This window comes from Passer domesticus, chromosome 11 (assembly GCF_036417665.1).
Source record: "Passer domesticus isolate bPasDom1 chromosome 11, bPasDom1.hap1, whole genome shotgun sequence".
Classification (NCBI taxonomy): domain Eukaryota; kingdom Metazoa; phylum Chordata; class Aves; order Passeriformes; family Passeridae; genus Passer; species Passer domesticus.
The window spans coordinates 17,106,956-17,121,720 of NC_087484.1; the positions used below are offsets into that span (position 1 = coordinate 17,106,956).

General features: G+C 45.9%; 1 protein-coding gene across 1 annotated transcript; it reads left to right on the forward strand.

Moving 5' to 3' along the window:
* The first annotated feature begins 11,714 nt into the window (after positions 1-11,714).
* On the forward strand, positions 11,715-14,019 carry RNF228 (ring finger protein 228). The gene is made up of 2 exons (XM_064385147.1): positions 11,715-11,871; positions 12,501-14,019. Exons 1-2 carry the CDS (start codon positions 11,715-11,717, stop codon positions 13,865-13,867), a joined length of 1,524 nt encoding a protein of 507 aa, XP_064241217.1. The 3' UTR covers positions 13,868-14,019.
* The last annotated feature ends 746 nt before the right edge of the window (positions 14,020-14,765 follow it).

A 14,765-nucleotide genomic window follows, 5' to 3' on the forward strand; every position in this document is an offset into this window, starting at 1 on the left:
TAGAGCTCAGCATTCACAGCCAGCTTATCCCTAATTCCTCTTCAGGTGCACATGTAGGTTAGTGGGAATGGGTCTCAGTGAGGATGTCAGCATCCAGCTGATGAGAATTCAGGTTTTGTTAATCAAACTCACTCTAAACTTAATAGAGAGAAAAAATAAGAGGGTAATTTCTACTTATTGTTAATTTTAATATGCCAGTGGCATCAATGGCACTGCAAAAGACTAGATGAGTAGGATTCTCAGAGTGTTTAAAAGAAGTAATTTATAAACTGTCCAGTAGCAAAAAAAAAAAGAAAAAAAAAAAAAAGGCTTTTAGAGCTTTATCTAGTGAAACTGCCTCATCCAGAGCCAAAATATCTCACTAATAGCTGGTTAGTATTTAGCTACATTTTCACAAGGGAAGAAAATCACCCCTGGGCTGAGGAAAAGCATGAAAGATGAGAATACAAAAGATAACTTTTGAGAAAGCTGAGAATAGTGCCTTGTGCTGAAGGCATTTCCTTAACAACAACGGGTGTCATTGTCATGATGGTGGGTAATTTTGCCTTCAGCATCAACAAAGTTGAGAGTGAAGTACAAGTTCCAGGGCTGGGGGTGGATGATGATGCTAGCAGAGCACAGCTCGGTTCTCAGATGTCAGCCTGAGTTTGCAGTCCTGACAGCCAGATAAGCCTTGTTTTCCCTCAAGCTGAGGGAGTGGGTCCGGAGGAGCAAAACACGAGCACAGGTTTTACTGTCACTCTACAGACAGCAGCCACATTTCACTGTGGAAGATCACACTGAGAGTTATTTCTGCTGAGCTCCTCTGAGGAGGCAGTGGCTTATGAGTTACAAACGCTACTGTCAGAACTGTGGTTTTCCAAACAAAAAGCACTGAAGTGACAGGAGCATGAACAAGCTGAAGCCCCTGCTGAAGCTGCTGCAGCAGGTGGAGAGCCCGTGCTTGATGAGGTGTGTCTGGTAGCAGGGAGAGGCTTGGCAGTGTCTGGTACCTGGAGGGAGGCTGAGGATTTGGCAGGGCAGAGCTACAAACACCAGCACACTGTGGCCTGGGACCACTGAACCTGGCACTGAGATCAGGGCTGTGCCACAGGGAGGGGTGGCACTCAGAAATCCTACAGAGATCCTTTGGCCATGAAGGGAAGACAGGAATCCCACCAACTCATCAAGTACCACAGCGTTGTATTTAAACAGGTTTGAACAAATTTCCTCCTCAGATTCATCCCACGTGTTTTCATTTCCTCCGTCATTTTCTCAACTTACTTAGAGCCCAACTCCTAATTTCATCTTCCTTCACCATTTTCTGGCAATTTGCATTTTTTACTCTTTATTCTGAGAAAGAAACCATTAAAATGTGTATGCTTTAATACTACAAGTTACAAGCACTCTTTTTATAAGACTTTTGCTTTTTCATTATATTTAGTTGACAAGCTAGTGAACATATTATTCTGGATCTGAGACTTTCAGTACTGAATGTCAGACCCAACCACCCACTAACCTTGCAGGCAACAAAATGGAGCTTTCTCAGATTAGCTGGAAGAACTGAAGATTTTGAAATATGGTGAAGAGATGAAAAAAAACTGTAAAAATTGCCCTTAGAAACCAACACATGAGAGACTATGGTTTCCACAGCACTTGAGTTTTTGCTTTTGATTTAATGCCTATCAAAGGTCAAATAAAATTCAGTTTGAAGAAATGTTTTTAGAGAAAAAAAATTGCAGGAAAGGTCAATAAAGAAAGAATCTGCACAGCTGTAATGGGTCTCAAGTCTGCACACTTTCTAGGCCTTTTCTGACTAAGAGAAAATGTTTTCTATGCCAATATCTTCATTCATTTCGCTGAGTGATACAGAAAGATTGGAACCTGTGATACCTCTGCAGCCTTTAATGCACTGAACACGCAGCAATTGTCATTGCACAGATGGTTGGAAAATGTAAAGCTGCAGCACACAGAGTGTGTTAAATACATCAGTCCTTTGGGCTCCAAACTGTTCACCAAGTCCTACAACTTAGACATGGAGGAAAATGAAACTGTAGACCCATTTGTTAATAATTCTCACATATTATTAAAATATCCTTATTTTATATATATGTGATTGTATTTTCAGTTTTAGAGAATGTAAGTACAAAAGCAAAGCAAAGTTTAGAACTTGGGAAGATGAAAGCAGCTCCAAAAACTGCAAGAAAGGGAATGTGCTGAAGCTGTTGCTGCTGTCTTGGGTAGAAATAATTAACTTTTCTGTTTGCAGTGTAAGTAACCAGATAATTCCATGTAATTGCTTATGATTTGCATTGCTTGAAATGGTATTGCTAATTTCCAGAGAAGATTAGCATGTTATTTAAATAATTATTCTGCACCATATCACTTGGACACTTCAATTGCACGTATATCTACTGTGAAATTCCTAGAGGTGTTCACAATGTTTCTGGTTATTTGTAGGCTACCTTTGCTATTGCAGTGTTCTAGGGGACAACAGCAGAAGAAGAATTAATAATGTTGTAGTGAAATGTTGAACTTAACCCCTAAGAATCTTTAAAAACTTAACTATCATAAGAATTGACCTATCTGATTATCTTATTTAAAATGCCATATACCAGCTCTCTGGAAGAAAGAATCTGATTTTATCAACAACAATCTAGGCTTAAAATAGTAAAAACTTCTCTTTCTTTGTGCTGAGTGTTGCCTCAATGTAGTTGAAACTGTTGAAATGGTTTTTAGTGTTTTTTTTGCAGCAGCTCCCATGCTGGTGTCTGGTGATCCCTGCTTACAGCACTCGGTGCCTGCACTGAAGGGATGGCACAAAGACAAGGGAATCCAGCAGGTTCTGTAAATCACTGCTGCAAAAGGGCCTGGGAGGGTCTTTGCTAAGGGTGACCAGCTCCAGATCCTTACACCCAGCTCCCCTGGCAATGGTCAGGCTGGCAGTACAGCTTTGCTGAAAAGACAAGAGCACTGCTGGAAGGGCACAGCTGGGCAAACATCCTTTCCCTTTGCTTGCTCTGTTCTGAGACATCTCCTGGCATGGGCTCTTCCATGAATCCTCATTCAGCAAGTGTAAGAATGGAGACAAGATTGCAGTTCTCAAGTAATTATTATCAAATACAGGGTAATACCCTACTTTTGACAACTGCCTTTTCCTTCAAGAAAGCCATTATTCTGGAAAAGCCAGTTGTGGTGTGAGCCCACATGCACAGCAGGAAGCCTGAGCACAGTGTGCTGCCTTGGAGCAGCCAGCTGCTAATGGGCAGCTCACAGCCAGCTGTACAAACCTGAACAAAAGCCAGGGAAAGGAGCTGCTGAGTTTAATCCTGCACCTCTTCTGGGGCACAGCTGATACTCACCAGTGCTGGGGAGCAGTGGTTTAACCTGCCATGCCAGAGAGCATTTCCAAATACCCTCTTTAGCCAGCATGCTCTCCATGGTTCCTCCTGCTGTTCAAAGCAGAGGATGGATCTGAGAGCCAGGTACCCCTCTGCCCTGCCCCTTCTCTTTGTGGCACCTCACATGCATCAAACTTCCTGCCATCACCCCTAAAGCTGCAGCTTTATGTCTTCCAAGTGCTTATCCCTGCGTTATGGCAGCATGAGTCACTGCTGTCAAACACCTGTTTGGAATGCAAGAGATATTTTGCTTTTGTCTAAAATCTATTTGCAGTGTGGAGCTGGGCTCTGCCAGGGCAGGTCAGCGTGGCCATCAGGGTTGTTTGGTCCCTGCAGAGATTCAGCCCACAAAAAGCATCCTGTGAAGGACAGCAGAGGCTTTTTCTGGGAGCTGCTGACCTCTTAAATTATGTTTTTTCAGGCAATTTATGAGTTTCAGCAAAGTCTGTTCAGGAGTGAACGTCCAGAGAAAAAAGGGTGGGAGTGGAAAATGAGCAAATAAATGGTTTGAGATTTGTGCAGCCAGTTCATAGGTTTATCTTTAGTTCATACATTTATTTTGTTTGCATGCATGAACTTTGCATAACTAATGCCTTTTAAACTACTAAGAAATATATGCTCAGTCAATTCATTCAACTATGAACAGCTTTGAAATTTTCTACTTTTCATTCTATGCCACCCACATTACAGATGTCATCCTAAAAAACATAAATAGCTCTTGGGTTTTTCTGCTTTATTTCTACTATTTACATGACAAGCCTTAATGTCATTGATCCTATTTTAAAGACAGCAAAAAATCCCACATCCATATGTCAATGCTTTGACATTGATTGACTGGCAGCAAACCAAGAAGCATGCATATGTACATTTTTTAAGGTATAGTAGATAGAAACAACCATTAGGAGGTCTAAGAGCATTTACCTTGATTCATTAAAAAGAATACAAGTTATCCACTTCAAACAGTGGAAGCTGTGAAATTAATTGTACAGAGCAGTGGGAAAAACCTTTAATAACCTGTGAATTAGCCCTGATTCTAGAAGCTACTACTCAGCTGCTGCTGAAGCAGGGGCCCTGCTGTTCTTACCTGTGCATAAATGAAGCAGATTGTTTTTTTCAGGTGTGACCAGTGTGTTTACAGAGCCTGAGCCTGTCCTGCCCTTCCTTTCTGGAGCAGTTTGCAAACCCTTAAAACTGTGACCATCTTTGGAGCAGTGGAAGGAAAAAAGGAAAAGGGGCCCATATGGGAGACAGAAATACAGGGCTGAGCTCCATTTAGAGACCTCCTTGTGGAGACATCACTGAACTGGGGGCAGGCAGATAGAGCAGGGCCTTGCCTGGGCAGCTCCCTCCTCCCTCTTCAGAACAGAATCAGAAATGATCCTTCACCTCTAATAACTTATAGTAGGAGAGATTTTCTACTATACATCATTCCAGACCAAACATTTTGCTGTTGAAATGTATTTAAATATCACCAAATGGCTGGATGCGGGAGGAGGAAGTGACCTTTTTTTTTTTTTCCAGGAGATGAATATGGCCATACTTTGTTATCTTCCTTTAATTAAAACTCTATCAACTGCATGGAGGGTTATTTTAATATTATTTTTAACTATCTTAGTAAAATATTTCCTCTGCATCAAGCTTTTGAATGTCAGATGTCATCTGAGAGGTGTTCAACCACACCTGAGAGAAGCTGCTGCACTCTGCCTGGGAGGGGGGATGTCAGGGCAGAATTTACTGTGGCTCTTGCACACACACTGGGCAAGCCAACAAGACTTGAGCAGTGACTGTTTTAGAGAAGACATCCATGCCCACCCCATTACCTCTCTATTTATTTGTGCTCTTTTGGGGAATATGCAGTTTTGAAAAGCAATGGCAGCACACAGAACTTTTAACTATGATTGTTGACCATCCATCACGGATCATCCATCTGGCTGGCAGCTTTCCTGGCAATGGCTGAGGAGAAAATTAGGTTTTAACTCCCTTCCTTAGTGGTTATGAAGTCTCTTGCAGTGCAAGAGTTGGGAGAAACTGCATTCCTTGGGAGCTTTCTTGCATTAGCATCTACAAATCCACACCACAACTCTGAAATCAATGTTCAAGCTTCCTGCAGAATTAATACAGAAACTTGGGATAAACTTCTAAAATCTTATTTGAAGTCTTAGGCAATCAAAAAGACAAAACAACATAAATAAATAAACCAAAAATATGGATCTAAATATGCTGGGTAAAAATGTTTCTCTGAGATTAGGGGATAAGGTTTTTGAAGGCAGAAGTGTTTACATAGATTTGAGGTGGTCCTAAGAAAAATTCTCTCAAATATGGTATTTTTCTCTCTGCACAAAACCCCCAGTCAGTATAGATCACATCTCCTAAAATGAGATATATGTTGGTTTCTAGCATGGAGAATGAATTGCCTCTTCTGTTGTTGATAAAATCATCCAAAGGTCTCTTTTGAAGTCCCTGCCAAACTAAGCTTGTTTTTTACTGATTTTATAATCTGCATATGAAGGACTTGATCTGGAATGGAACCTCAGCCTGGATCCTGATTATATTCCCTCAGGTCTAAAAGCAGAAAACTTGTGCATGCAGGGCCTGATTCTATACTGGCTAAGGAAGGTGCAACTAGAACAACTGCAATGAATCCCGTGGAAATCTTCCAAATCTGGGTTTACAAATTTAGTCCACATTTTTGTAGGGAAAACAACAGTGAATAAGAAATGTCAATTTAATCAATTTTCAGTTATTCTTACTCATAAAACTCAGAAACCGTACACTCTTATTAATGTAATTTAGATTTTAAATTGGGATGAAGGAATCTCTTTCTTGACTCAGCTAGGACGGCATTTTTAGCTAATTGAAGAGCTTTCTCTCCAAAGGTTACATCCTGACTTCTCACCCCATCAGAAAGACATCCCAGTTGTTAGTTGGTTTCATTACAAAAGATTTAATATCTAATCAACCCATTAGAATCAAGCTTCTCAACTTCCTCACCAAGACTGTGAGAACGCGTGGGCCAGCAGCAGGGACAATGCAGCAGGAGCATGCCAAGTGACAAATCAGATAAGTGACAAATCAGATAAGTGACAAATCAGATATGCCTCTCTTCTAGAGTTACGGTCACCCCTGCAGGGCCAGCTCAGAAGTTGGCAGCAGCCCTGGCAGTCTCCGTGCCCCTGTGGTGCTGGAGGTCTCTGCACTGTGTCTGAGGCACTTGGCGTGCTCAGCAGAGCCCACTGGCTGCTCCTGCATCCCCTCTGAGCCGCCTCCTCCCGGGGCTGTGCCCTCCTGCTCTGTTGGTTTTCCTTCACACGCCAGATCTTCCCAGTCCCTGCTCCTTCCTGCTCTTGCCTGAACATTTCCTTCCTGCAGGGAAGGCACCCAAGTGCACACAGGGCTCAGCATGTGGTTGATAGAACAACAAAACAATGTCTTCTGTTGGAATCTAGAATTGTTCCCAATTCACCTCTAACACTTGTTTTTTGTTTTTCTGACTAGTACCTCTTCTAAAAGCAGAGGCTGGGCTTCTCCAGGGTTGCAAAGACCCAAGTAGATTTTAGGCTCATGTCAAGCAATGTTTAAATTTGCTATTTCTTGTGAGATGTTAAAGTTTATTTAAGAACCACAAAAAAACCCCAACAAACCAACTTCCATGTGTTCAGCTCAAAACAAACAAACAAATTATAATTTTAATATTTGCATATATGCAATAGCATGAATGCAAAAAAAAAAATCCCAAATTCTTCATCTGTTTCTCATTCTGAATTGATTCAAGCACATATACATAATATTGTGGTCTGAGCAATAGTAGTTGTTTCCAAGCTGTCTTAAAAGAAATGTCCCTGTCATTATCAAGGACAAAAATTTGGCCACTTTGAAGCTGATGACAAAAATTCTTAACCAGCTTCACTGGCTCAGGATTTCACTTCAGAGATAACCATCCCTATTTTTACTCAAGGTTACCAATGATATCCTGAAATAAAATCAGTAACTGGAATGTGTACTGTGTCTTCTAAACAGAGTTCCCAGAGGACTAAGTAATCTGTTAAAGTGATTCCATAGGCTATGTAATTGCTATGCAAGGACAATTTGGGTAGCAAAAAGCAACTGCCCAAGAGATAATAGCCATGCTGGCATTCACTAATTACTCTAATCACAATTAATAATAATTATTAATCTTGTTTTTATACATTTTCCTACCCAGCTGCTTTACTGTGGCCGACAGAACCATAATTTTGAGCCCCCAGGTGCCACTGAGACACAGCAGTTCCACATCTAAAAATTCCCTGCTCTGCAGAAATCCCTCTCCTTGCAGAGGCTGCTGCTCCAAGCAAGCCCAAACAGGCTCTGCCAGCCCCACACTGACACCTAATTCAGCACCCAGTGTTGGATTAAATTTTCACTGTTACTCTGAAGTGCAGAAAACACAGAGCTGTTTAAAACAAAAGATTTCTCTGAGGCTTTCCCTCTTTTTCTCTTTTTAGCTTGTTCCTTTAAAAAAAAAAAAAAAAAACACAAAAAAACAACAGTTAAATCCAAGAATGAAATTTCTGGATTCTTGATTCATCACCACATGGTTTGAAGAAGTGCCATTAGCTTAGAAGAAGGTAAATTTTGTACAAATACATTTGTTTCAAAAGCTGCAGCCAACGTGGGAGACTGCACCAATTTAAATACTGTTTTCTAAAAGATTAATACAATCCCTGCAGAGACCCAGGGCAGATCTGCCCCAACACAGCTGCTGCTCCAAGGAGCCATTAATAACGTGTCACACCCCAAGAGATGGGGACTCCTTTGGTGGGTGTCACTGCCCTGCAGCCAAGGGACCAAGGGGTGCACAGCTCTGGAGCCCAGATGATCCAACCCGATATTCCCATGGACTGGAGCAAACCCAGGTGTGCCCAGGGAACACCAGAGCCACCTCTGCCCACACTGCAGAGCCAGCCCAAACATTTCTGAGCTGGGTTTCCTATGGACAGCACGTCTGTGGGGATCTCTCTGTACTGTCCGAGCTTAGCTGCTGGAGAAGGAGATGCACCTGCTGGACATGGCCTCACAATTCCAAATGGCTCCTCATCGTTTCTTAACAAAAGCTTGTAATGCAGTTACCTGTTTGGGATGTGCTGAAAACACATTATGGAAAAGACCTGGATGGGAACAATCATTCCCATCAGAAATTATGGATCACCCCCAGGTTTAAGCCCTCACCCTTTTATTGCCAATAAACCTGGCATCAGACTGACACCAACGAGAGTGTGTCTGTGCTTGGGGCTGCAGGTCAACACTGTGAGGAGGAGAAGCTTAGAGCTTAGCCCAGGAGAAAAGAGGTGAGTGGTCAGCAAAGGTTTGGGCTTCAGACATTTCTACATTTCTCATTTCCTGAGCCAATTGAAATAGAACAGTATTTAGCAGATACAAAAAAATAAAAGTTTTTCTGAGGGGACAGAATTGTCAAACATTGCATCTACTTCTGCATCTTTCCTATTACACACATTAAGAGATTAACATAGAGATTAACATATTTTTATATGGCTGTGACTGATGTAGAATTGCTCATAACAGTAATCCATTTTCTCTTTTTCAGCTCCCTGAAATGGCCTGCAAATATTATTGAAAATGAACATTCCTTTCAGTACTGAATGCAATAGACCAACATGCAATAGCTTTTACAGAAGTTCCAATACAGAAAAGGTAAAAAAGCACTTTAATTATAAATTATTCAGAAATACTTTATATGAAATAAAATGTCAATGTGAAGAAAGCAGATGATGCAGCATCCTATTATGCAATGATGGGGCACAAAAATAAGACATATCTTTTGCCACCCATCAAAAGGGAAAAACACAGACTTTCTGGGGAATTAAACCAGCTTAACATGACATTATTGCTGCAGGGGTGTATGTCAATATGTCCCTTATGAAAAACAGGAGGATTCTTCTATGAGGTTTTGGGCCTGACTCATTGATGAGCTAATTTATACTGTTACAACTCTTCTTAGACCAAGTCCTGCACCAGCATGAAACTGGCACACTGCACAGGATAAATCAGGCCCAATATTTACCACACTAAAAATCAATTCTTACCAGCTGCAATTTAAGTTGAAAAATAGGTGTTTGTTTGCCACTTTTGCTCAGAATTTCTAACACAACGTCTGCTGAATAACATCCAAAGTCTTCTGTAGTGTTTCAGACAAAAGTCAGCCCTCAGAATCAGCTTGGCTACATTCTGGGGGTTTCTTACAATAACTAATATGTGCTTCCCACTAAAAAACAGTCCCTACAACCTGACAATCCAAAAAATAATAATTCATTGTTTTTAAAGTAACTAAAAGAGATAATACATCTGCATCTCTGTAAATATGGTAACTTTTCCAAAAATCTGAAAAAATATTTCATCAATTCCCTGCCAAGGAACTCTTTATATTCAGCACAGAGGCATTTCCCAGTACTCGTGGTCCAGCTCCTCTGCTTGTGAAGAATCACGGGGTCAATCACCAGAAGGATCCAGGTAAGAAGCCACCTTTAATTCCAGGCTGGGCAGCCTCCCTGTCCAAGTGACCGAGGCAGCACTGTGTCACAGGGAGCAGATGTGGCACAAACGCCTGCCTGGTGAACCCAGGGCCTCCAGAGAGCCACAGGGGGACACTGTCCTGCAGACATAAGGATAGGGCTGCCAGGGCTGCCAGGGCTGGCTCTGGACTGCACCCACGACACAGCTGTAACACACACATGACAGGATGCTGGGCTGTGGCAGAAGGGCTGAAATCACTCATGGCTTTGTTCCACGGCAAGGTAAATGTACGTAAATCAGCCACGCTGTGGTCCCACCTCATTTCCTCTCCTGACCACACAGCCTCTGGCATTTTTCCTCCCACTGGCTGCAGACCTCATGCACCCAGGCAACAACCTGCTTCCCTGAGCTGTTTCAGAGAAAAACTCACTCAAAAAGTAAAAAGTGTTGAGCTGGATTGTCTCCAAGAACTGACTGGCGGTGTCACCACACGAGTTCCCGTGCTAGCAGAAGGACAGAACCTGCAAGGGCCACTGGAGACACAAAGAGGTGGAGTTGTGCTGGTCCAGAACAAAGCAGCATCTCACCAGGAGTGAGCCCATGCACTTTACCTGTGCTAAATAATGTTCTCCAGGGACTGCTCAGCACGGTATAACCTCGCTTGTGTGGCACCGAGTTACCCAGCACTGTGCTCACAGGGGCAATTCTGAACCAGCATGTTTCTGTGACTACTCACCAGTTTTCCTCATTCTTAGTTTTAGCAAAGAAAAGAGTAAATTTAATCCTAATTTTGCATTTAGCTGGTTTTAATGATTATTATTTTTTCAGTTATGCTCAACTTCCCCATCTATTCTGTGTAGTTTTCATGCCTGAATTACAGGAAGCTTTTCCAGTGCTGACTTTCATATACTTATTAGATGGAGTTTCAGTTGACCTCAAGGCAGATATACCTCAGATAAGAAAACTCAGAACACAAAAGGCAGGGGCAAAGCAGTCTGAACCAGAAATGCAGCTGATGTATCTGGACCTTATTAAAGCATTTGATACAGTGCCTCAAAAAAAAAAAAAGTACTTGAAATATTAATTCATATTTGTGTGGACCTGAGGACTTTCACGTGTTTTGAAAATTGTTGGAGGTTGTAGAGTTATGAAAGTAGCAGTAATATTAAATAAAAGGGCAGTGCCTGGGATAATTTGGCATCTTTTAACAGTGAACTAATTAAATAGGAAAATGATGCTAACTGGGAAAAAGTAGAAAGAAAAAAAAAAACAAAAAAAATCAAACCAAAATAAAAACCCACTTAAAAAACCAAAACCAAATAGACAAACTACCAGAAACATACATTTTAGAATACAAGAATGCCTGAGTAAATACAATGAGATTTCATTTTAAAAAAGGAAGTTACCAGAGTTAGATGAAAAACTCCAAATTCACCAGGCAGATTAGCTCTGACATTGCAAACCAGTGTGGGCCTTTAAAAAAGGGTAATTTTTGACTCCACAGGCCGAGTAGCACTATGGACAGTAACAACAAAAGTCACCTTCTTTCTTTCTTTTAGATACACAACCAACATTTTTAAAGGATTTTAAGACATCTCTTAGGCTAAATTACAAAAACAATGTCTCTCTGTGCAGAGAGCATTCCTAATTTTCACTGTTTGACTTTAGCCCATGATTTCAGTTTATGCTAAGCTAAGATATGCTCCCTCTCTGGCTAGGAGAATCATCAGATCTGTCATCACAGTTTACAAATACATTGCTTTTTATCTTTCCAACAAGTCAGTCTTTCCAAACAATGGTCCCCCCACTTTATTTGGCTCTTCAAGAATGCTCAGGGCTCAAGAACAAAGCCCTAGCACAGACAGCACTGAGAAGGAGAGAGCTTTCCTCAGCGTTTGCTGTGAAGCATGCCTGATCCATCACGTCCCACGGCAGAGGAGGGCAGAAGGCATCCAGGAGGAGGACAAGATGACACAGCTCTCAGGCCAGAGCTGGTATTCCCAAGATGCAGCTTTAGCAAGACAGCAAAGCAATGCAGTGTACCTGAAACATGGGCCTTACTTGCCTGGAGCTATCCTCAGAACTGCAGAGAGAAATAATCACTGTTATGGCCTCTGCTACACCTGAAGATAAAAGAGTTTCTCCAGAGAGTTCCCTGATGAGACAGCTCAGGCTTTGGTGTAGTGAAATCTATCAGGCTGTTTACCATACAACATCACCAGCTATGGACATCTCACTGTTTGGATGGTTTTTCATTAAACTGGACAAAAGCTCTCAATTGTATGGTGATGTCAGGATGTAAATAACAACATCAGCAGCTCCTTCGGCCTCCACCTCCTGGAATAAAATACCTCTTATTTTCCAGTGTGCACAATGAATGAGAATCGCAGTGCACAAAATGTTCTTTCCGAAAAGCAGTAAAATATCAGTTAGCCTGTGAGCTGCGGTGTATGAAAGAGATGTCACCCTGCCTTCCCATATTAACCCTTCACCTGCCGTGTTCGTGCCTAACGAGTGTCATGTCACTAACTGCGGGTCTCAAAGCGTACCGACAGCGGGGAATCCTCGTCAACTGTTAAAATCAACAAAACGCTTTGAAAAAATGCACTGCAGGATTAAAAGGCTGCCCGGCACCCTGGCGTGTTCCCCGCAGCGCTGCAGGGCGGAGGGACTGCGGGACAGCACCGAGCCCCGCCGGGTCGGGCTGCGGGGGCGGCTCCCGCCGGCGAGGCGCTGGGACCGGCATCGTGCCGCACGGCCGGGCTGTACCGAGCCGAGCCGAGCCGAGCCGAGCCGGGCTGTACCGTGTCGGGCCGTGCCGGGCGGGCAGCACAGAGGCACCGCAGCCGCCGCCGCGCACCGGCGGCCGCTCCCGGGGGCGGGCGGCGCCGATCCCGCCCCCCGCCCGCGGCAGCCGCCAGCAGCCCCCGGCAGCCGCCAGCGCGGCGGGCGACGCAGGCAGGCGGCCGGCGGCCCTCCCTCCACCCCCGCCCTCCGCGCCGGGCCGCGCCGCAGCCCGCGGGCGCGGCCAGGAGGCGGCGGGGTCGCGGCTGCCCCGGCTCCCGCCCGCCCGGCAGCCGCGGGGCGGCCCGGCGCTCCCCGCCTTTCCGCGGCTCTCCGTCCCCCTCCGGCGAGATGTTATGGCCGAGCCGGCGCAGACGGGCGGCGTAGGGCAGGGCGGGCGGCGGGAGGATGAGGCGGCGGTGGCGGCGCCGGCGGCCGCCGCCGCCCCCAGCTCGGAGGACTACGAGTGCAAGATCTGCTACAACTACTTCGACCTGGAGCGGCGGGCGCCCAAGCTGCTGGAGTGCCTGCACACCTTCTGCCAGGAGTGCCTGAGCCAGCTGCACCTGCGCGCCGCGCAGCATCCCCCCGCCGCCGGCGCCGAGCCGGGCCCGGGCCGCTCTCCCGGCGGCTCCCTGGCCTGCCCGCTCTGCCGCCACCGCACGGCGCTGCCCGACCACCGCGTCCACGGCCTGCCGGTCAACACCAAGCTGGCCGCCGCCTGCCCGCCGCAGCTGCGGGCCCGCGACCCGGTGCCGCAGGACCGCCTGCCGCCGCTGCCGCCCCGCCGCCCGCCCCGCGCCCGGGAGGCGGCGGCCGCGCTCGCCCCGCCGCCCCCCGCCCCCGCCGGGCCGCGCTCCTCGGGCGGCGGCTACGAGAGCTGCCAGAGCTGCAAGCGGGCGGCGCTGAGCGCCGGCTGCGTGTGCGTCGTCGTCTCCTTCCTCTCCATGGTGGTGCTGCTCTTCACCGGCCTCATCTTCGTCAACCAGTACGGCGGGGACGCCGCGCCCGGCGCCGCGGCATCGCCGTCGCCGGTGGGGCCCATCTGCCTGTCGGTCGCCAGCATCCTCGCCCTCTTCTCCGTCGTCGTCACATGGCTCATCTGCTGGCTCAAGTACCGGCCCGAGGCGGGCACCGGCGGGGCCGCGGCCAACGGCTCGGCGCGGGGCCGGGCCGCCCGCAGGAGCGACACGTAGCCGCGCCGGGCCGGGCCGGGCGGAGCGGGGACAGCGCGGCCGCTGCTCCGGGAGCCCCGGGCGGGGCCGAGCCCCGAGCGGCAGGGACAGCGCGGGGTGCCGGGTGCCAGCCCTGCCCCGGCCCGATTCACGGTGCGCCCCGCGGCGCTGGGGATGGGCTGCGGGGGCACCCGGAGAGGGGTCGCGGCAGTTCGGGAGGGAGGGCAGGGCAGAGCTGGCTGGAAGGGCCTCCCTGGGGAGCTGCAGCTTGGGGTGTGCGCGGTCCCCGCCTCTGCGGGAGCGCATCCCCGGGTGCTGAGCTCCTGGTGCAGAAGGACACAATCGCGGTTAAAGAAAACTGGCTTACTGTTGCCCCCACCTGGAAGATAATTGGAGAGGTTCACTGTGGTTAGGAGCAGAACAGGAACGCGACGTTAAATGCGCTTTGTATTTTCCCTTTTATGACGTTAACAAGTTAACATATAGAAGAAACTGTAACAGAAGTGTATTATCTTAAGAGAGACTGAGCCAAAGTTTCCTACAGTGTACTGGGTATGGTTTCATTATAATTTTATTAGAAGGCTGTTGAGCCCTCTGATGGTTGCTTAAAATAAGCTGTATTATTTAATTCTTTGAAATTCTAATTTAATGTGGGAGACTGAAACACTACATTGAACACTTAAAACAATTTATGGAAGATTATTTAATTAATGGAGCTCTAAAATAGAGCTAAGAGCCTCCTGTCATAGGGATTAATATTTCACTGGCCACTGATTTCAATTTGTATGCGGTGAGAGGAGCCCACATTAAAGTATGGACTTTCAGCGTCACTGTAAAAGTGGAATGCAGTAGTGTAATTTGTGATTGAAAATTCGGTCGAGGTAGCTGTAGTAAGACAATGGGTTTCCCTCTTGGCAAG